At 37.3% G+C, this 24,271-nt stretch overlaps 1 protein-coding gene across 6 annotated transcripts in view; it reads left to right on the top strand.

The window, feature by feature from the left end:
* SNCA (synuclein alpha) overlaps positions 1-24,271 on the top strand; it is a 129,976-nt gene that overhangs the window by 11,587 nt on the left and 94,118 nt on the right. For all 6 annotated transcript variants that reach the window (XM_060011601.1, XM_060011600.1, XM_060011599.1 and 3 more), the window contains exons 3-4: positions 700-741; positions 10,524-10,666. In XM_060011601.1, coding sequence (XP_059867584.1) covers positions 700-741; positions 10,524-10,666 — 185 coding nt within the window. The remainder of the gene's footprint in view (positions 1-699; positions 742-10,523; positions 10,667-24,271) is intronic.

The following is a 24,271-nucleotide window of genomic DNA, read 5'->3' as shown; positions in this document are numbered from 1 at the left end:
AGCTGGCATTAATCATACTTGAATGATAAAGTACTGCATTCCTTCTAAAGGTTTGCCTGGCTTCGTAGAAAATATGGGCTTAGGGTCATAGAGCCCTTAATTTGAATGTGGTTGTAGCCGGTTATTACCTATGTGACTTTAGGCAAATCATTTAACTTTAATTTGTAATTGCTTCATATGGAATAAAATGGGCATGATATGAAATGGGTATTACAAAGTTTAAATGAGATGAGATATAAAATACCTTTTACATAATAGGTGTTCAACAAATGTGAATTCTTTCTCTCGCTCCCGCATCTGTTTATGTTTCATGGGTTACCTAATCTCTTTTGTATTGTACTTTGGTAGAACTTCTGCAATTCTGAATGCAAAATCACCTACCCACCCAGCCCCAGTGTTATCTCAACATTTTTTCCCCCTCTGTAAGTTGATGTGGGAAGTGGGACACAAGGGGCTGAAAAGTCATCACTCTGTGCTAAGATCATAATTGGAAAGTATCCTGTTAGCTTTGCTTTCTTCTATTTGTTGTAGTGATTGCTGGATTTCTTTGTTTTAGATTTTTTTCCCCCCTGAGGATATCTTAACACATGGGCTTCTGAAGATTGAGATACTGTTTTTCCATTAGATGTATTTCAAAGTAGCTCATTAGCAGTAAAGGCGACTTTGACACTTATGGTTTCAATTTCTTTGTTTTTATAGGATCCAAAACTAAGGAAGGAGTGGTTCATGGTGTGACAACAGGTAAGCTTTGTGGAGCTTATATCCAGGGATGATATTGAAAATATCTAGTAAGCAGTATGGCCCTAGCACTGATCATTCAGAATAAATGTAAATAACCACTCTGCCCATAGAGGAGCATTCTAGGGAACATCAGCTTTGTTTAATCTTGATTCTTTTTTTTTAATCCTTTTTAAAAATCTTGATTCTTTATTAAATATTTTTAAATAGTTTAAGTATTTGTTGTAGATAAATAAAGCACAGTGTGTGTAACTGTCAAGAATGATGACTCAATTAACCAGTTTAATTGTTTATAGTAGTGTAGATTTGAGTATTCAGACCAACTTAGTGTTCTTGGCAAACCAATAGCATAAATATCACATAAGGATTGCCATTTTCAAGGAATGAATTAAAATTTTCTGTAGTGTATAATGAAATATTCTGACACTACAATATATGAATTATAACATTTCCTTGATGATTCAGAAGACATTTTAGGAAACACCCTTGGGATGATCAGTAAATTACTTATTGTCTCTTTTTGGCCTAATTTCACCAAGATTTTGAATAAGTCTGTAAGTACAGTAAATGAATAGTAAAAATTATGAAAATTATGGTGGTGATAATGAGGAAGAGGAGGAGGATAATGATAGAAACAGAAAAATCAAGGGAAAAATCACAATTTAACAACCTTAAAAGCCCACAGACTTGCTGTGATTGAGTTTCATTTTGTACGTTCTCCAAGCTTTCTGACAGGTGTGGTAAAACAAGAGATATAATCAGAAATATAATTCATATCATCAGAAAACAGTAAACATAACAAGCCTTCAGAAAAATAACATGCTCCTATTGATAAATTATAAAATAGAAATTGGGAAAATCAAACGGGAATATTGTTTTTTTTTGTGTGTGTGTGTGGTATGCGGGCCTCTCACTGCTGTGGCCTCTCCTGTTGCGGAGCACAGGCTCCGACTGTGCAGGCTTAGTGGCCATGGCTCACGGGCCCAGCCACTCCGTGACACGTGGGATCTTCCCGGACCGGGGCACGAACCCATGTTCCCTGCATCTGCAGGCGGAATCTCAACCACTGCGCCACCTGGGAAGCCCCAAACGGGACTATTAATACTGTATTGTGGTTAAGGCCATAAACACTGGAGCAAGACCACTTTAGTTCGAATTTCTGCTTACCCCTTACTAGCTGTGTGATTATTCTGCAAGATTCATAACCTCTATGTGATTCAGTTTCCTCATCTGTAAAAGAATTCAGTGAATGAATATATATAAATATATAGAATACTGAAGGCAAATAGTATATATTATCTAGGTGTTACTTACTGTCACTTTATAGTGGATCTATCTTGAGCTACATTTTTGCAGCTAGTGGAGAAAAGTATTTACATGACTATTTTATACATATTTTTGATAAAAAATTAGGGTATAAAATTAAAACGGGGAGTTCCCTGGTGGCCTTGTGGTTAGGATTCCCAAAATCGAGGCTGTGGACTTTGGGAGCAAATGTAGACTTGGGGTTTACTGTATGCTAAAGACTAGTTTTTGATTTTTATGTTTATCTTAGTATAGTTTTTAGTGCTTGTTATCATTGGTGGATTTGTTTATTGGTATGGTTGCTCTCTCTTTTTATTTTTTTAAAAATTTTAATAATACTTTTTATATTTTATTTTAATAATTTCATTTTATTTTATTTTATGTTTTTTCTTTCTTTCTTTTTTCTCCTCCCTTTTCTTCTGAGCCATGTGGCTGACAGGGTTTTGGTGCTCCGGCCTGGTGTGTCAGGCCTGAGCCTCGGAGGTGGGAGAGCCAAGTTCAGGACATTGGTCTACCAGAGACGTCCTGGCCCCACATAATATCAGTTGGTGAGAGCTCTCCCAGAGACCTCCATCTCAATGCTTAGACCCAGCTCCATTCACTGACCAGCAAGCTCCAGTGCTGGACACCCCATGCAAAACAACTAGCAAGATAGGAACACAACCCCACCCATTAGCAGAGAGGCTGCCTAAAATCATAGTAAGTTCACAGACACCCCAAAACACACCATCAGACGCGGTCCTACCCACCAGAAAGACAAGATCCAGCCTAACCCACCAGAACACAGGCACCAGTCCCCTCCACCAGGAAGCCTACATAAGCCACTGAACCAATCTTACCCACTGGGGGCAGACACCAAAAACAATGGGAACTATGAACCTGCAGGCTGTGAAAAGGAGACTCCAAACACAGTAAGTTAAGCAAAATGAGAAGACAGAGAAATACGCAGCAGATGAAGGAGCAAAGTAAAAACCCACCAGACCAAACAAATGCAGGGGTAATAGGCAGTCTACCTGAAAAAGAATTCAGAGTAATGATAGTCAAGATGATCCAAAATCTTGGAAATAGAATGGAGAAAATACAAGAAATGTTTTAACGAGGACCTAGATGAACTAAAGACCAAACAATGATGAAAAACACAATAAATGAAATAAAATATTCTCCACAAAGAATCAATAGCAGAATAACTGTAGCAGAAGAACAGATGAGTGACCTGGAGGTTAAAATAGTAGAAATAACTACTGCAGAGCAGAATAAAGAAAAAAGAATGAAAAGAATTGAAGACAGTCTCAGAGACCTCTGGGACAATATTAAACACAACAACATTCGAACTACAGGGGTCCCAGAAGAAGAAAAGAAAAAGAAAGGGACTTAGAAAATATTTGAAGATATTATAGATGAAAACTTCCCTAATATAGGAAAGCAAATAATCAAGTCAAGGAAGTACAGAGAGTCCCATAAAGGATAAATCCAAGGAGAAACATGCCAAGACACATATTAATCAAACTATCAAAAATTAAACACAAAGAAAAAATATTAAAAGCAGCAAGGTAAAAGGAGCAAATAACATACAAGGGACTCCCCATAAGGTTAACAGCTGATCTTTCAGCAGAAACTCTGCAAGCCAGAAGGGAGTGGCAGAACATATTTAAGTGATGAAAGGGAAAAACCTACAACCAAGATTACCCAGCAAGGATCTCATTCAGACTCAACGGAGAAATTAAAATTTTACAGACAAGGAAAAGCTAAGAGAATTCAGCACCACCAAACCAGCTTTACATCAAATGCTAAAGGAACTTCTCTAGGCAGGAAACACAAGACAAGGAAAAGATCTAAAATAACAAACCCAAAACGATAAGAAAATGGTAATAGGAACATACATATTGAAAACTACCTTACATGTAAATGGATTAAATGCTCCAACAAAAACTCATAGACTGGCTGAATGGATACAAAAACAAGACCCGTACATATGCTGTCTACAAGAGACCCACTTTAGACCTAGGGACACACAGACTGAAAGTGAGGGGATAGAAAAAGATATTCCATGCAAAATAAAAAGAAAGCTGGAGGAGCAATTCTCATATCAGACAAAATAGACTTTAAAATAAAGACTATTACAAGAGACCAAGAAGGACACTACATAATGATCAAGGGATCAATCCAAGAAGAAGATATAACAGTTGTAAATATTTATGCACCCAACATAGGAGCACCTCAATACATAAGGCAAATGGTAACAGCCATAAAAGGGGAAATAGACAGTAACACAATCATAGTAGGGGACTTGAACACCCCACTCTTACCAATGGACAGATCAAAATGAAAAGAAATAAGGAAACACAAGCTTTAAATGACACATTAAACAAGATGGACTTAATTGATATTTATAGGACATTCCATCCAAAAACAGCAGAATACAGTTTCTTCTCAAGCACTCATGGAACATTCTCCAGGATATATCATATCTTGGGTCACAAATCAAGCCTTGGTAAATTTAAGAAAATTGAAATCATATCAAGTATCTTTTCTGACCACAATGCTATGAGACTAGATATACCTTACAGGAAAAAAAACTGTAAAAAATACAAACACATGGAGGCTAAACAATACGCTATAAATAACCAAGAGACCACTGAAGAAACTAAAGAGGAAATCAAAAAATACCTAGAAACAAATGACAATGAAAACAAAATGACCCAAAACCTATGGGATGCAGCAGAAGCAGTTCTGAGAGGGAAGTTTATAGCAATACAGTCCTACCTCAAGAAACAAGAAACATCTCAATTAAACAACCTAACCTTACACCTAAAGCAATTAGAGAAAAAAGAACCAAAAAAACCCCAAAGTTAGCAGAAGGAAAGAAATCATAAAGATCAGATCAGAAATAAATGAAAAAGATATGAAGGAAACAGTAGCAAAGATCAATAAAACTAAAAGCTGGTTCTTTAAGAAGATCAACAAAATTAATAAACCATTAAACAGACTCATCAAGAAAAAACGGGAGAAAACTCAAATCAGTAGAATTAGAAATGAAAAAAGAGAAGTAACTGACACTGCAGAAACACAAAGGATCATGAGAGATTACTACAAGCAACTATCTGCTAATAAAATGGACAACCTGGAAGAAATGGACAAATTCTTAGAAAAGCACAACCTTCTGAGACTGAACCAGGAAGAAATAGAAAATATAAACAGATTAATCACAAGTAATGAAACAGAGACTGTGATTAAAAATCTCCCAACAAACAAAAGTCCAGGACCAGATGGTTTCACAGGCGAATTCTATCAAACATTTAGAGAAGAGCTAACATCTATCCATCTCAAACTCTTCCAAAATATAGCAGAGGGAGGAACACTGCCAAACTGATTCTACGAGGCCACCATCACCCTGATACCAAAACCAGACAAAGATATCAAAAAAAAAAGAAAACTACCTCCAATATCACTGATGAACACAGATGCAAAAATCCTCAACAAAATACTAGCAAACAGAATCCAACAGCACATTAGAAGGATCATATACCATGATCAAGTGGGGTTTATTCCAGGAATGCAAGGATTCTTCAATATACGCAAATCAATCAATGTGATATACCATGTTAACAAATTGAAGGATAAAAATCATATGATAACCTCAATAGATAAAGAAAAAGCTTTTGACAAAAGTCAACACCCATTTATGATTAAAAACTTTCCAGAAAGTAGGCATAGAGGGAACTTACCTCAACATAATAAAGGGCATATATGACAAACCCACAGCCACCATTGTTCTCAATGGTGAAAAACTGAAACTGTTTCCACTAAGATCGGGAACAAGACAAGGTTGCTCACTCTCACCACTATCATTCAACATAGTTTTGGAAGGTTTAGCCACAGCAATCAGAGATGAAAAAGAAATAAAAGGAATCCAAATTGGAAAAGAAGAAGTAAAACTGTCATTGTTTGCAAATGACATGATACTATACATAGAGAATCCTAAAGATGCCACCAGGAAACTACTAGAGCTAATCAATGAATTTGGTAAAGTAGCAGGAAACAAAATTAATGCACAGAAATCTCTTGCATTCCTATATACTAACGATGAATAATCTGAAAGAGTTATTAAGGAAACACTCCCATTTACCATTGCAACAAAAAGAACAAAATACCTAGGATTAAACCTACCTAAGGAGACAAAAGACCTGTATGTAGAAAACTCTAAGACACTGATGAAAGAAATTAATGATTCAAACAGATGGAGACATATACCATGTTCTTGGACTGGAAGAATCAACATTGTTAAAATGACTATACTACCCAAAGCAATCTACAGATTCAATGCAATCCCTTTCAGACTACCAATGGCATTTTTCACAGAACTAGAACAAAAAATTTCAAAATTTGTATGGAAACACAAAAGACCCCAAATAGCCAAAACAGTCTTGAGTAGGAAAAACGGAGCTGGAAGAATCAGGCTCCTGGACTTCTGACTATACTACAAAGCTACAGTAATCAAGACACTATGGTACTGGCACAGAAAAAGAAATATAGATCAATGGAACAAGATAGAAAACCCAGAGATAACCCACGCACATATGGTCACCTTATGCTTGATAACGGAGGCAAGAATATACAATGAAGAAAATACAGACTCTTCAATAAGTGGTGCTGGGAAAACTGGACAGCTACATGTAAAAGAAGTAAATTACAACACTCCCTAACACCATACACAAAAATAAACTCAAAATGGATTAAAGACCTAAATGTAAGGCCAGACACTATAAAATTCTTAGGGGAAAACATAGGCAGAACACTCTATGACATAAATCACAGCAAGATCCTTTGTGACCCACCTCCTAGAGAAATGAAAATAACACAAAAATAAAAATGGGACCTAATGAAACTTAAAAGCTTTTGCACTGGAAAGGAAATCATAAACAAGACAAAAAGACAACCCTCATAATGGGAGAAAATATTTGCAAATGAAGCAACTGACAAAGGATTAATCTCCAAAATATACAAGCAGCTCATGCAGCTCAATATCAAAGAAAACAACCCAATCCAAAAATGGTCAGAAGACCTAAATAGACATTTCTCCAAAGAAGATATGCAGATTGCCAACAAACACATGAAAGGATAGTCAACGTCACTAATCATTAGAGAAATGCAAATCAAAACTGCAAAGAGGAATCACCTCACACCTTTTAGAATGGGCATCATCAGAAAATCTACAAACAATAAATGCTGGAGAGGGTGTGGAGAAGAGGGAACCCTCTTGCTCTGTTGGTGGGAATGTAAACTGATACAGCCACTATGGAGAATAGTATGGAGGTTCCTTAAAAAACTAAAAATAGAACTACCATGCGACCCAGCAATCCCACTACTGGGCATATACCCTGAGAAAACCATAATTCAAAAAGAGTCATGTACCACATTTTTCATTACAGCACTATTTAAAATAGCCAGGACATGGAAGTAACCTAAGTGTCCTTTGACAGATGAATGGATAAAGAAGATGTGGCACATATATACACCGGAATATTACTCATCCATAAAATAAACAAAATTGAGTTATTTGTAGTGAGGTGGATGGACCTAGAGTCTGTCATACAGGGTGAAGTCAGTCAGAAAGAGAAAAACAAATACTGTATGCTAACACATATATATGGAATCTAAAAAGAATAAATGGTTCTGAAGAACCTAGGGCCAGGACAGAAATAAAGATGCTGACCTCAAGAATGGACTTGAGGACACGGGGAGCAAGAAGGGTAAGCTAGGACGAAGTGAGAGAGTAGCATTGACATATATACACTAGCAAATGTAAAGTAGCTAGCTAGTGGGAAGCGGCTGCATAGCACAGGGAGATCAGCTCTGTGCTTTGTGACCACCTAGAGGGGTGGGATTGGGAGGGTGGGAGGGAGACGCACAGGGAGGAGGTATGGTGATACATGTATATGTATAGCTGATTCCCTTTGTTATACAGCAGAAACTAACACAACATTGTAAAGCAATTATACTCCAATAAAGATGTTAAAAAAATTAAGTTAATCATCAAATAAAAAAAACAAGTATTCAGCTTATGTTTGCTCTGGTCCAATCCAAGGTATATATAAACTGCCCTCTAGGGACCTTCTGTAAATGGGATGTTATGAAGCATGATTTTTATAAGAAATGGATATCAGACCGTTGTAGACTATGCTGTATGAAGGGAGCTTATGTAGAGTAACAGCTTTCTATTTTAATAGTTGAAGGAGAATCCATGCGGTTGAGAAAGCAGATAACCACGTTTCAAGGTTCAGAGCCTGTGGTAAAAATTAAAGAATACAACTAATACTACCATCTAATGGAGGCTGTGGAGAGGTCCTGCAAGGATAACTGTTGACAAAGTCAGAATTTTTGAGTTTTCTCCAGAATGACAAAATGTAAACATGGGTTTTGGGGTTCGTGTGTGTGTGTGTGTGTGTGTGTGTGTGTGTGTGTGTGTGTGTACACATGCACGCACATATGTGCATGCTGGAGGTGGAGAGACATACTGGGCAAGGAACAATTATGGTGCAAAACAACAGTTCAGTAGTAAAGATACACCTAAAATTTTATGGGATCACAGGAGGAGGAACAAGGACATTTGTTGGGAGGAGAGGTTTTTAACATGGAGGTTGACATTTGAGGTTTTAACAAAGGAGTTCGAGGTCAGTGAATAAGCCACTAGATAAATCAAGTCCTACAGAAATCTTTTAAAATGTGTGTATCTTTGCTGTATGTAAACTCTGCCATTTTGTAATGTTACTAATTTACTTACTCTTACAGTGATAAAATCTAATAAAATTATAATGCAGTACAAAGTGCATTTTACTGTGCAGTTTATGTGCATTAAACAAGTGTATATGTATGTAAATCTCGAATTATAAAAATAAACTTTTGTGGCTGGCAGAAAAATGAATCTGTAAAAAGATCAAAATTTATATTTGTCTTTGAGATTTTGTAACAAGAAATGTTCATTTTCAAGTAAAATTTTCTATTCATGTTCTTAGAAAAGAAAAAAATGAAAACTTAGCGCCCATCATTCACTATTTTTAAAGCATCAACATTCTGTAAATGTTTAAAAACATGAGATTTCCAGTACAGCTTTTCACCGGCATTTAAACTGAACTTTGCATTGAGAATAGCCATGACTAGTTAGCAGGCATCAACCATATCACCTGTTGTGAACTCTTCCTGGTTTTAGACTCTAGGGTCACATCTGCTTCCCCACATTGCCTTGGACTGAGGAGTGAGGGTCTTTGTCCTTACAGCCTCTTCAGCTTCCTTGACCTACATAGTGTTTTCAAAACCCAGTTGTTTTGTCCACACGATTACTGTTTAATCACTGGCCTCTCCCAACTGGTGACATGAAATCTGTACAATAATCATGTGACTAGCACATAACACTTAACAGCTAACATAGTGCAACTCTTCGGATTCCTCAGAAAAGAAGGCAAACGTTACATAGATATAGGTAAGAATGCAAGACCAAGGCTTTATGAGTATAAATGTTATAAAGTTTAGGTGAAGGGTTGTTTTGTTTCTCTATTGACCTTGAAATTGTTAACAGTGCAGAATCTCATCTTTTACCTCTTTAACATAAAACTCTTCATTTAATTGAAACAAACTTTTTAATTTCAACTTCCTTTATTTGATATTTGTATGGAGGTAATATAGAAAGATTAAATTAACAGTTATATCAGATACAGTCTTAGAGAAGTTTTGATGTGAGATTAAATCTCTTCTAAGTCTAATCCCGAACTGTTTATACCCTCTTAAAATTTTAACTTATTTTTAAAAATCTACTGAATCACCATATTATATTTTTTAATGAAAAGAAATTGTAAGTGTGCTCAACAAACCATTTCATTTTCATACTTTATGTCTAGCTCTTTTGTTCCCATTAAAATGGTTGAAAATCAGTCTCATCACTAAAACCCCTTCTGTTTCAACTATCTGATGTTTCATAAAAGGATCAAAGTTCCTTCATAATCTTCCCTTACTCTATTGTTTATTTCTGATGGTAACATGTGAGAGCACATATGTGTTCTGTGTCTCAGAAGGTGTGATGAAACAAACATCCTGAGTGAGATCAAAGAATTGGCATTGAAATTGAAATAAATTTCGTGCTAAGTTTGATACAACTGCCCCTGTAAGCATTGCTTGCTGTAAACTTTCCTTAATAAAAAGTAAACCAAACTGAAATTGCTTAGGGTTCTAAATTTGTGATCATTAAGCTTGAAACACCTCTTAATATCTGCATGATTACAACAGACTATCTTAGCAAAGATTCTATCGATATGTTTGGCTAAGCCACGCTCACTTAGAAATCTTGGGAGCTTTTATTTCTTCTTACTCTTTAGTTATCTACGTGGGCAAATATAGGCCTTTAGAAGTTGATGTCTAGTGGAAATGAAATTATTTTAAGTGGCGATCGCTCCATCATCCCTTAATCTGTCATTCTTGATTTATTTCAGTGGCTGAGAAGACCAAAGAGCAAGTGACAAATGTTGGAGAGGCAGTGGTGACAGGGGTGACTGCGGTAGCACAGAAGACAGTGGAAGGAGCAGGGAGCATTGCAGCTGCCACTGGCTTTGGCAAAAAGGATCAGCTGGGCAAGGTATGGCTGTGTACATTTTTTTGTTTTATACGTAAGCTTGTGGATCACGGTGAGTTTTCAGGGCAAGGCACTAGGCAGGAATAAGATGCTTACTTGTGGGAGGGCTGACTGACCTTCCCTCATAAAAAAGTACTACCTTTATATGTGTATTCCTTTTGGAGGTATTCACCCAGATAAATGCCATGAAAATTGTACAATAATCATGATTGTTTTATTTTCCGGAAAAAAGTTAATGAAGTGGACAGTTTAACAAATGCCCAAAAGAACAGTGACATTCAGAAAGAATGGGTGCTTTTATGTTAGCTATGAATCTTGGAATTTCTCTTTGTTGGAATATAGCAAATGCTTTGTGCCCAATCTCTAAATGTTCAAAAATGAAGATCTTTTACTTGATTTCTTTATAGTGACATCATCTCTTATTAAAGGGCAGATCTGCTTATTGCATAACAGTTCATTGCCAAATATACGTCTGTGGAAACTGAGAGACTTAAACGACGTTACCAACCAGAGATCATTGTTTTGGGGTGGTTTTTCAGTTCTCAGAATTCTGACTTTGCCTTTCTTGACAAATATGAGACTCTAGGAAGATTATTCAAGAGTTATTATGACTTTCATTTTAAACGAGTAAGCAATAGAAAATGAAGTGTCAACTGGAAGATGAAATTTTACCAATTTCCTGACCACAGCAGCAGAATGATTCTTTTTTTAACTGAAGTGCAGTTGATTTACAATGCTGTGGCAATCTCTGCTGTACAGCAAAGTGACTCAGTTATATCCGTAAATACATTCCTTTCTAATCCTCTTCTCCATTATGGTTTATCCCAACAGATTGGATATAGCTCCCTGTGCTGTAGAGTAGGACCTTGTTGTTTATCCATTCTTAATGCGATAGTTTTCACTTACCAACCCCAGACTCCTAGTGCATCCCTCTCCCTGCCCCCCTTCCCCTTGGCAACCACAAGTCAGTTCTCTATGTCTGTGAGTCTGTTTCTGTTTTGTAGATGGGTTCATTCGTGCCATATTTTAGATTCCACATATAAGTGATATCATATGGTATTTGTCTTTCTCTTTCTGACTTACTTCACTTAGTATGATAATCTCTAGTTACATCCATGTTGCTGCAAATGGCATTATTTCATTCTTTTTTTATGGCAGAGTAGTATTCCATTGTATATAGGTACCACGTCTTCTTTATCCATTCATCTGTCGATGGACATTTAGGTTGTTTCCATGTTTTGGCTATGGTGAAGGGTGCTGTTATGAACATAGGGGTGCATGTAATATTTTTGAATTATAATTTTGTCTGGATATATGCCCAGGAGTGGGATAGCTGGATCACATGGTCATTCTATTTTTAGTTTTCTGAGGAACCTCCACACTGTTTTCCATAGTGGCTGCACCAACTTACATTCCCACCAACAGTGCAGGAGGGTTCCCTTTTCTGCACACCCTCTCCAGCATTTGTTATTTGTAGACTTTTTAATGATGGCCATTCTGGCTGGTGTGAGGTGATACCTCATTATAGTTTTGATTGGCATTTCTCTAATAATTAGTGATGTAGAGCATCTTTTCATGTGCCTACTGGCCATAGATCTTCTTTGGAGAAATGACTATTAAGGTCTTCTGCCCATTTTTTGATTGGGTTGTTTGTTTTTTGTTGTTGAGTTGTATGAGCTGTTTGTATATTTTGGAGATTATACCGTTGTCAGTAACATGATTAGCAGCAGAATGAGTTTTGCTTTTTCCCTGCCATAGTGCCTCCTTGCTATTCCTTGAACACATCAAACATACCCTTGCCTTGACTCTTCCCACTGTCTGGAAAGCTCTTCCCCAAGATTATACATTTGCCTCACTCCCTCATCTCCTCAGGTCTTTACTAATCAACACCTTCTCAGTGAGGCCCTCTCTGACCTATTTAAAATTGGAACCATTCTCCTCATCTCTGGTATTCCTAATTTCCCTACTCTTTCTTTCTTCTATTTTTTTTTGGCCAAAGCATTTATCACCTTTAAAAATAATAGCTAACTTATTTTTATGCATATCGTTTATTTCATTTCTCCCATTCTGAAATGTAAGCACCACGACAGCAGAAGATAATAGTTTGTTCACTGATACTTCACAAGTGTCTAGAAGAGTGCCCTGACACATAGGAGACAATTAAGGAATGTTTATTATGTTAAGAAGGGAGAGAAGGAAGGAAATCAGTGATAAGAAAGTGACTTTTATTTCTGTGTCTTTAGTAAATATGTGTGTAGTATAGCAACCGTGGCTCTTCAGCCATCCAAAAGTTATCATCAAAATGCTTTGGAATAGATATCCTGCAAACTATAAGAAAGTATCTTTATTTGCTGACAGACTACTCTGGATTGTTTCCGCTCCATGTAATCCTATGTAGCAGACCTATCTTGATGGGTCATTAAAACATCAATAAACAGGAAGGACTGAAAACCTGTGACATATTGAGATTTTATCCCATGTAGTTACATTTTCTGGAACAATGGATGGCACTTCTGGAAAATCCGGACTGGGCTTCCAGTGAAGTTCTTCAGCTAATACTTGAATGTATGGTTGATGATAGTAGTATTCCTTTGTACAGACTGTGCTTTTCAAGCTATCTTATTACTCATGCTAATAATTATACTAATTCCTATTTCCATCTGAAATTGTAATTCTATGTATAGCTTTATTCCATTTCCAAAGTTCAGAGGGACCCTCAGATTTTAGTACAAACACAGTTAATGTGTTTTGTGTCCCAGATCCTTGCCAACATCATAGAAACTATGGGCCCTCTTCCCAGAAAAATGTACACTCACATACACACACCAAAGGGCTTAGTGGAATCATGGAAGCCCATCAACAGACAGAGCCCATGATTTAGATCAGTTTCCTGATTGTACAGACGAGGAAATTTACAGAGGGGAAGTAAGCAGTCCAAGGTCACATAGCCAATTGTAACAGCCTGGGTACCAGCAGAGCTCTTCCATCTACTAAGGTCATTTCTCCAACCCCTTCCTCAAAATTTACCTTGCTTTTGGTTTTTCATAAATGAAATTTGGACAACCAGGTTTAACTGGGAAAATTCTTTACTTCAGAATATTAAGAAACCAGGGAAGCATGTACCTTCTGCATCCCACCCTCACCCTGCATCTCACCTCACTTAAGGCGAGGCGTACAATGTGAATTGCAAATAAGGCATGAAAATGTTTCATTTCTTACAAAATTGGGCTTGCTTTTTACCTTTCTAAAAATATTGCTCTTTGTTTTAATGTTTTTTAAAGCAGAAACCTAAATGATGTGACAAAATTAACCATTTGGAGATATTTCTCTTATGGGTACTGGTAGGGTCTTACAAATTTCTAATATGAAAATGAAGCCATAAACCTAGAAATTACAGCATAGTTGTAGCCAAAAAAAATTGAACTGGGAGTTTAAATGGCTGATTTTCATCCCTGCTCGGTCACGAACAGGCTAAATGACCTTTTGAAGATCTCCTAAGACTCTTTCTTGTATAATGAGGGATATACTAGAAAATTGTTAAATCCCAATTTAGCAGTAAAGTTCTGAGTTTCTGTAGTAATTCAGGGAAGATGCTACTAAACTTTCATTTTGGCCACATCTACGGGATGCCCAAAATTCCCGAATTTAAACAAAATTGTTGCATTTGTTCGTTATGCAATTTGAAATAATTTAATCCTTCAAACTCTTATCAAAGTGATGCTGGTGAATGGCAGTAAGCTCTTTATTGTTGCTTTAACCGCTTGTTAATGACCCCCATTTTGACACTCATTATTCATTGAAGAAATAATACTTGCTTACTGTGTGCCAGAAACTTTGCTAGATATTGAGGTTAAAATGATAAGAAAACCATACAGTTTTTCTCTTCATTGTGCTTATAGTCTAGTGACAGATATCAGTAGTAATCATCTAATCACCACACAGTAAGTGTGTAGTTATAAACTGTGATAAATGCAATGGAGTACCTAATGCCAAGAATATCTAACTAGAGACCTGACCCAGCTACTGCAGGGTAAGGGGGAGGGGGAGGCAATACAAAGGCTTCCCTGGGGAAGTGATGTTTGAACTGAGATCCAAAACATGACTAGCAATTTTCAGAAGTGAGAGTTAGAGGAAAAGCATTCCAGGCAAAAGCATCAGCAAGAGGAAATCTAACGTGGTAGGAGGGGAGCATGGCAAATCAAAGAGGACAGCTGAGACCAGAGAAAATAAGGATGTAGCCGGGCCACGTCACAGTTGGCCATGATAAAGACATTGTTCTTTGTTCTAAAAATAAAGGAACCTATTAAAGCATTTTAAACACTTAATCTGGACGTCAGGTTATAAATTTGCCTGTGGAAATGATGTCTCTGCCTGTAGGGTGGGAAACAGATTAAAAAGAGGAAGGAGAGGAAACCAGGGACCAGTTAGTGGGCTATGATAGAAAGAGGAGATGATTGTGAATACCAAGGTGTTGGTGAGGGAAAAAGAAAGAAATGGATTAATTCAAGGGCTACACAGGAAGTAATATCAACGAGATTCAGGGATGCATTTCACACGGCTTGGTGGAAGAGGAATGTGATAAGCAGGGCTACTAGGTGTTAGCTTGTTGAAGTGGATTCGTGGCTGTGCCGTTCTCTTGGTCATTGGTTTCTCCCTTCGAATATCAGGAACACTGCACAAGGACTGGCTGCATTGGTGTTCAGCCCGTATGCCCTTTGAGGGTATTTGGCCCATCATTCCCAGATTGATGAGGGGACAAATCTTCCTTCCTTCCTCCCTCCCTCCCTCCCTCCCTCCCTTCCTTCCTTCTTTCCTTCCTTTCTTTTTCTTTCTTTCTCTTTCTTTCTTTTCTTTCTTTCTTCCTTCCTTCCTTCCTTCCTTTCTTTCTTCCTTCCTTTCTTCCTTTCTCTTTCCCTTCCTTCCTTCCTCCCTCCCTTTCCTTTCTCTTTTCTTTCTTTCCTGCCTTTTGTGATTTCTTGTGTTTTTTTTTTAAACCAAGAGGTCTAGTACTCATTTTTATTTTTCTCTTTCTATTTGCTAAATTCATCTCTTCGGGAATGCTTGTTCTGGTGTACTCATCTCTTTTTGATGAGAGGTATGACCACAGACACCTAAGTGTTTTTGTGAGTTTGATCATATGAGTGAAGCCACCCTTAGTAATAATTTCTAGTTATAAGATACTAGATTAAAGGACAAATAGGATGTCCCGAATTTTAAGAATTTTTTGTGATCAAGTATTATTAGCTTCTTTATTTAATACATCAGAATAATACATCTGTGTTTTTACCTATGTACACACAAGAGGTTACCAGCCGTACAAGTCACTTCCTGAAGCTTATTCACCTGATTAGCACAATAGAAACGAGCTACAAATGCGTTGGCAGAGGTATTCAAGTTTTAAGTTCAAACAAACAGTGATGTTATATAAATAAAATTTATGTTTCCCACTTCTATCGAGAACAAATGATCTTCTTGTACCAAGAATATTATAAAAGAAAGGCACTTGAGTAAGAGTTATTGTGTGGTGCGTCTGTGTTTACAATATATAGCGGTTCACGACGGTGTTTGCTCCATTCCAGCCCCTCAGTAGTGCTCTGCATGTGTTTGCTGCTCAAATAAATCCTTACTGAATACATGAGCATCTCTTTAATGCTATCTGGAATGCCCTAGAACAGTTGGATCCTTGGTGTCCCTGAGGTTTATATTTTTGTAATTTTCTGCACATGTAGAGAGTGAAAGCTCTAAATAAGCTATAAAGCCACTGCCTGACAGATAGTACAGCAGTCAACTTCATTATCACATCCCGTCTAGGCGCTGCCCTATCTACATGGAGATGAATAGGTTTTATGGAAGAAATAAGCTTGAAATATTTATGGCCTCAGATACTTGAAATATTCAGGTTTCATCTGTTTATTTTTTTCTTCAGAATCATAATAAAGTTCCTAGTCAGTGCCATTTTGGAAAAATTAGATCATATTATAAACAATTTTTAATATCCCCAGCACAGTTACCCAGAAAATACTGATGTCAGATGTATAGAAGCACGTATGATCTGTAACCCTGCCTTAATTTGTAAGAGGACAGCTCACCAAATGTGTGCTAGGTGACTAAAACAAAGCAGAAATGAAAAAGTTCAGATTTGACACTGTGATCTGTAACATTTAAGTGTCCTTATTTCCTTTGACTTACCAGAGCTGTTGTGTTTAGCTTGATCCAAATTTATTTCTAAACACTTGAGTGTTACGGACCTTCTAACTAAATGATTAATCAGATGATGAATGTTGGCATCAGCTAGCTCCTTTGATGCTGATTTCACAAATAAGCCAAAGGTCACAGGTGACCTTTCAGATTTCTTTGAAGAAGCATACGCATATCACAGACGTGATCTTAGTATTGTTTATAAGAAGGTAATACGAGATGTCAACGTTAGTGAAGTATTTTAATTTACAGTAAACTTTTTCCTTTGATATTTATTAATGATTGATACAATGTATTTTCTCAAATAATTAGAAGTTTGAGTCTTACCTTGTGCTTGACCTTAGAACATAACCAACATGACTGTTAGTTGTATTTAACTAAACTAAAACTTCTGAGGCGCAATGCTCTGCCTGATTTGTGTTTGTGGTGGAAGCAGTGTATACGGCTAATATCACTGTAATCTTAGATGAAAGCATAATGTGGTAAATAAAGAAAAAAACGAATTGACCTAATTGATTTGTTTCAAAATGAATATGATCAGTAATAGTTTGCAATGTGGTATGTAAAAGTCAATATTCTATACTCGTGTGAAAGTCTACTAGTGTTACGTAAACTGTCTCCACTAAGAAACTCGTCCAGTATGATGGGATTTCTGTGTATTTAATAGTATTTCACTGGGTTCAGGATGGATGAATCACAATTCTTAATGACCCTTAATCTTGTAAGGTTGTAAGTAGGAAAGCACCCTATAATTATATATAAGATTGTAAGGGACATAGGCCTACGGTTAACTTTTCATTAAAATTCAATAGCATTCAGTCATTTAATGGGTACTTTGTATGTGCTGATGCCCAGCTGGGCACCATGGGGAATACAAAGGCGAATGACACGTGGATGGCTCCTGCCTTCAGGAAATGTGCAATCCAGGCAGGCGACCGATGTATTTACCCCTGGGAAGAACGAGCATCTCTGGTCTTTGAGAGCATATATTTGTAACAAGTATATATCCATTATAGGGAAAAAAGTGCTTCCTGTTAGTCATGAGAGAGACTTTTCCTCTCAGTAAATATTATCTTTAAATTTTGTTTTTGTCAGTAGACTGTGAAATTACCCCACACAGAGATAAGAACTACAATATTTTAGCTGTGTAGACACAGCTAAAATATAAAACACTTCCACCTGAATCCTAGGACCAGTGTAAGCATTGTGTAATACAACAATAAACAATAAATTTTAAAATTGTCATAGAACAATAATGTGTAAGCATTACAACCCTGCAGTACATACGTGAGTACAGATCCAATTTCAGTCTTCAGAAAACCAATTGTGATGATAGTTTTGTTTGTTAGAGAAATATATAATAAGAAGGGTATGATAGAACTGCTCCAGGGCACACCAACAAATAGCTTTAAATCATATTTGTGCGATTGGTTTATTCCTTCATAAATGCTTAACATGGATTACAATTTTGCTGAATGCAGTGTGAGAGCAATACCCGTACTTTTATGAACTCATTGTCATTGTGTTTGTGGCTAACGTGTATTGCTACCGTCCCTTCACATGCAGAGATGACATGATATTTTTGATAGTGTTTCATTAATCAGATACTATTATGTGTCAGATGATTTCAAATTTAGGTGTTTTTTTAAAAGCTCTATTACCATCTGAGCCATATTTCCACCTTGTAATTCAATGAAAAACAACATTAGTAACAATAATGTTAAGTGGCAGGAATAAAAGGAATAAGGTGTGTTTATTTATTATGATATACAGTAATCTTATTCCACACTTCAATGATGATCAACTTGTGTGTTCCTAAAAAGTAAGAATAATTTGATTTTTTTGTCCCTTGAAAGAAAGGCTTTTAGTTTTCTAATTTTCAGGGAGATGTTTGATGGTGGTGTTTGGTTTATCAAGAGACAATAGAAAAAGAGGTCCTAGGTTCTCAAAAGATTCAAAATATATACAAATCTAGAACAAAATATGTTTACTTGAATTTTAGAGGAACAGAAATAAGATAAATGAGATGCCGATTTGCATGCAAATACGTAGTTATGGGCACTAGAGTTGGGCGATTCATCTTATCTAATTGTTCTTCTGTGAGGGGAAATGAGTAGTTTGTCAACTCAAATATGAGGTAAGTCTTTTATTAAAAAACTTCATTAAAACTTTACCAAACATTTGTATATCTTACAATTTAAATATTCCCCTTTACCAGGTAATTCTGGTGTCACTAAACAGATGTATTAAGAAAAGTATTATTTAATTCTTACTAAAGCTATAGTGTACATTAATAAAAAGAACACTGAGACAGAAATTATGTTTGTTGAGTAAATAAACGATCGAAAGAACAAAAAAAAAGGATATATATTTTATCTTCCTGATTAGAGGTGGAAGCTATCTTATTTTTCTTGTGTGTTCTTCACAACTACATAGTATGATGAATGTATTTGGAGCTCCAATCATAAGAATGAATTCAGTTGCAGCTTTGGGGATTGTGAAGAATAATGTGAATTTATAATTTAAGAAAATCACGTAGAATTTAACTGTCTATGCTTACATGGGGATGATGTAAGTCTGAGAAGCCATATTAGCAAATCATCTCCAATGAGCACGTATACACATTTTATCCCATTTGATTGTGGGGGATCCTCAAAAAAGCAGAAAATTGCCCTTTCATTATACACTGTACTGTTTCTTGCCACACGGGTTTTCTGGTACATACAGCTTTGCCTTAAGGCCCCAGTTTTTACTCAGTGGATTGTGTATTATATACTATCTGTAGCAGAAATGGACGAGGCACATCCTTCCTACGTATGTCCCTGAATTTGTGGCTTAATATAATTATCACGCAAAGCATATGATGTCATTAAAAATGCTTCACCTTTAATTTCTAACATTGCAACATACGTAAAATAGGCACCTTTAAAAATAATAATCTCCACTAAATACTAATAACTGCTTATAGTAGCAGTCCTTCTTCCATGGTATTTTTCCTGCAAAGGGAAGGGAACATTTGTGTTTGACGCAGATCACGAGTGTTCTGACTAAAGCTGCTCTCTATCTGTTGTTTCATCTACCATGATAGCCAGCTGGCCTCTATCTTTGTACTGGGTTCCTGGTTTACCCACACCATTGGATTTGGTCAGCTATAGGAGAAGCATGGCTTAGCGCAGAGGGCATGTGCTTTACGTCAGGGAACGTGGAGTTGGTCTTGTCTCTTTGGATGACGCCATTTTACCCCTCTGAGCATGGATTTTCTCCTCTGTGAAATAACAGTGTTGGATTAAATGAGTTCAAAATGTTTTGAGTCTTTGTTTAATGGCTTGAATTTTAGGCCAGTTTGTTCAATTTCGCATTGCCAGACTTCTGGCAACTCATTTAACCTTTCTAAACCGAACCTACTCATCTGTAACTGGCCAGTCACTGCACAGAGTCGGAGTGTGAATGAAATGAGGTATGGCAGACAAAAGATAAACAACCAACTGCAATGCATTGTAGTTACAACATTTTGCTAAGAGGAACCTACATTTTCTCTAAGTTGTGTTAGATATATGATTATAGAAGGTCTCTTCTATAGTTGTTTATATTTCGATGATATTTAACAAGGAAATTGTAAACACAGAAAAGGGAAAAAACGTTCACTGAACAGTCTATTAAATAACATAAAGTCATACTACTATTATTTTGTGTTCGATTTCCCCCCAGTATGGTTCCACAGATTATTACATACATGTTATAATTAGAAAGAAACAATTTTGGGAAACACTGGAGGAAACAAAGTTAAAAATCTCTTTTAAACTAAAGAAAACCTAGAGCCCTAATATGTTGTGTTAGGGATATAGTTGCTGTCTTTCCTATTGCTTTTTTGACGCAAAACCCTTGGAGAGCAGTTCTCGGTATTCTGTGGAACACAGGTTTGAGAGCCCCAGGCTAACTGAAGCTGTCCCCACTCACTCTTTTCCTCCTCTTCTTAATACGCCTTGTTTCTTGGTTCTGGATTAGAGGAATTTAGAGAGATGACCAGGACTCAGCACCCCATATCCAAATCCTCTTCTTTTATACCCATTTTCTGTAAGATCCCTTGGGACAAGGCCAAAGAGAGGACTCTATTCATATGAAGCTTTTGTACCAAATCCTGACAAAGCTCCCAGATGGGGGCAGGTCTAAGTAGTTTGCAACTGTGAAAATTGGTTGAGGCATCTTCTTGGCCCTTTTCCCTTTTACTCAAAGGCAAGGAAGTCCTTCAAAGGGAAGAGGCCAGAGAGGTTCTCCTCAAGCTAATTTTCTAGAATGGGAGCAGTTCCAGAGGAGGAACGCCCCCATGCTCATCTGACTTTGGCACCTTCATGATAAGCGCTAAGGCCTAGTTTAATGTTTAAGGACTTGTATTTAATCTTAGTTTAGTTATTTTTAGTATAAAACAGACTCATTGTATAAATATTCAATCAAATTCAAGATTTATTTGTTGCCAGAGCTTAACATGAGCTCAAAGTTCCCTCTCCCCAAGTTCACTTAAAATGGGATGGTAGGTCTGCAAAGGGCGAAAGGACAAGGGATGGGGGCAGGAATATCCTTGCTCTTGATGGGTTTTGGTTTTCATTCCACACAGCCGCTGATGTCCCGGGTGACTGTCTGATGTGGCCTCAATGTGCCCGGCCGGTCCCCTGCTCACCTCAGGCGTCTGGGACAACCATGTCATTGTCTCCACGTTTTGGCTGGCCAGAGCCTGCCAACACTTCTTTCCAAGGCCTGATTTGGACCCATGGGAAACCTAGGAATCCTTCCCACACCAGCCTTAACTCTTAGAAGTCAGGGTATGCAGGGGTGATGGAGATTGAGTCTGAATTGCCAGTGTTGTACGTCAGCCACCAGGTCTCTGTAGTTGTTGCCTCACACTCTGCCAGCACTGGGAAAGCTCAGCAGGCCCTGTTCCTCAGGCAGCATCCCGCCAGGGAACAAGACACCAGTCTCCTTGCTCACAGACATCCCCAACCTCGCGAGGAGTTGCCTCCACAGAGGAGGGTTCACGGGAAAAGACAAACTGTAATGCTCCACTTCAAATCTGTTCCCCTAAAAATCTCTTTTTTCTTTTTATACTTTACTGATGGAATAAGAAGAAAGGGTCTGGTATTTGAACTTTAATGATTTAGTTTCACTGTCTCAGCTATGAGTCCCTACACCTTCTACTTGGATGTGGGATAGGGAGGGGACCAGCTGTTAGCTGGGGTTCAGTTGGTGTTACATTTTCAGCAACTTTATGTTAGAAATGTCCTTCCAACAATACGGTTGGTGAAAAATTGATACAAATCGTTCTTGAGGACATGTTGGAAATCTCTATTAAAAGCATTGAACTTATGCATATTCTTTAAATCAACAATTTCATTTCAAAGAATTTAAATGATCATAAACTTAAATATAAGGATGCTCACCTCATCATTGATTATAATATTAAATTTTAAAAAAATACTAGAGGGCTTCCCTGGTGGCGCAGTGGTTGGGAGTCCGCCTGCCGATGCAGGGGACACGGGTTCGTGCCCTGGTCTGGGAGGATCCCTTATGCCGTGGAGCGGGTGGGCCCGTGAGCCATGGCCGCTGAGCCTGTGCGTCCGGAGCCTGTGCTCCGCAACGGGAGAGGCCACAGCAGTGAGAGGCCCGCATACCGCAAAAAAAAAAAAAAAAAAAAAAAAAAAAAAAATACTAGAAGTGTGACAATAGGGACTTAGTTAAATACATTATGGTTGATCTATACGGTGGTTACTCTGAGCCGTCATCAAAATGTTGGTGTAAAAGAATAATTGATGGAGAGGAAGGAAGCTCTTGCTGCATTAAGTGGAAAGAACATATAATAAAACAATATGAACAGTTTGTATAGTATAACCTGTTTTTATCAAAAACAACCGTGTGTGTTGTACGTGTGTACAAAGATCTGGGGTGAATGCACCCGGCGCTCAGTTTTTCTCAGTGAAGCACTCTTTGCATTTCCAACTGGGTAATTCTTTGCTTTGGGGAACTCTCTCATTCACTGTGGGATGTTTCCCAGCCCTGGGCCTTACTTGTTAAATACTAGTAATGCTCCCCAGGCATCGTACCCTCCAAAAGCCCTCCTTGAGGAAACACTGCAACTGAGTGACTATTTCTGGGTCACGGATTATAGTCATTTTATTGTTTCCCTTTGCTTACTTACACTTCCTTCAATTTCCTTTAATAAGTATGTATTGAATTCATAACAAAAGCATAATAAATGGTATTTGTAATATTCCACACTATTCAACATTTATGTCACTAAGCGTTCTTCTGCTTTAACCATAATGAGACCTTAAAGAGACTAATTTCTTTCCTAGCGCCCTAGTTCCTGCTTACATTTGTTCTACTGATTTAAAAAAATCATCTTAGCTTCATAGATATGAAAATACAGTTGTAGTATGTGCTGTCCATCCTTCACCTGTCTATTTATTCATCCATTCATCTGATTCATATTTATGAGAATTATGCTGTGTGTAAACTCCTGTGCCAGGCATCATCAGAAATATAGAGATGTATAAGACCAATTTCTTATGCTCTAGGCTTTGACATCCAGCTGTTAATCATGATGAGTATATGTAGGAGTCTATTAATGTATTAATATTGTGGACCCTGCTTGAAGATTTCTTCCCCAACCTCCTTCTCTTCCCTTCAAGTTTGAAGGCAGGCTGTCTCTGAGTGAGGTATCATAGCACTCACAGTCTCTTATTATTTCTCAAAATATCTGGTTTAATACACTTCTTCCATTTATTCCTCTTGATCACAATTATCAAACCAAATTAACATACTATCTCAGCAATTCTATTTTGCTATCTAATAATATTGCTTTCCACATCCAAATTTCAAGATAAATTTTAACAAAGATTTTCGAGGAGTAATGGGGTGTTCTGTCCAAGTGAATCGAATCATTTCTTTGTTCTCTCATTTTTGGCAAGTATATCTGATCATTTAGGGCCTTACTCACAATCTGACTTTGCCAAATAGTATAACAAAATCTGATTATAAATATTTTGGGCTCTGAGAAAGCTGTTATCCTCTTATATTCATGTATCCTAAAAACTTGGCCTTTCTCATCTCAATAGGGTTTAGCCACAGCATGCCAAATCCCCAAGTTTACAAATAACCTTTCAATGTTTTCGTTAACCCGTCTCATAATATCTAGGAAGTTGTAAAAGTGTCGCTTTTTTGATAGACTTTTTACTATAGTAGGTTTATTTCTGTTGGAATTAGATAACTCCATCCACAGTGTTACGTAGGAACAAAGGCCTTGTCCCTGGACCGGGAGGTCCTTACATTCTTTAGACTCTCTGTAACCTCAGGTATCATCTCGTTAATAGGTACTGCCTTTGGTTAATAGGAACTAGCAGATCTGATCATTCCAAATGC

Source organism: Delphinus delphis, chromosome 5, assembly GCF_949987515.2.
Source record: "Delphinus delphis chromosome 5, mDelDel1.2, whole genome shotgun sequence".
Taxonomy (NCBI): domain Eukaryota; kingdom Metazoa; phylum Chordata; class Mammalia; order Artiodactyla; family Delphinidae; genus Delphinus; species Delphinus delphis.
This window is presented reverse-complemented; position numbering and strand designations above follow the sequence as displayed.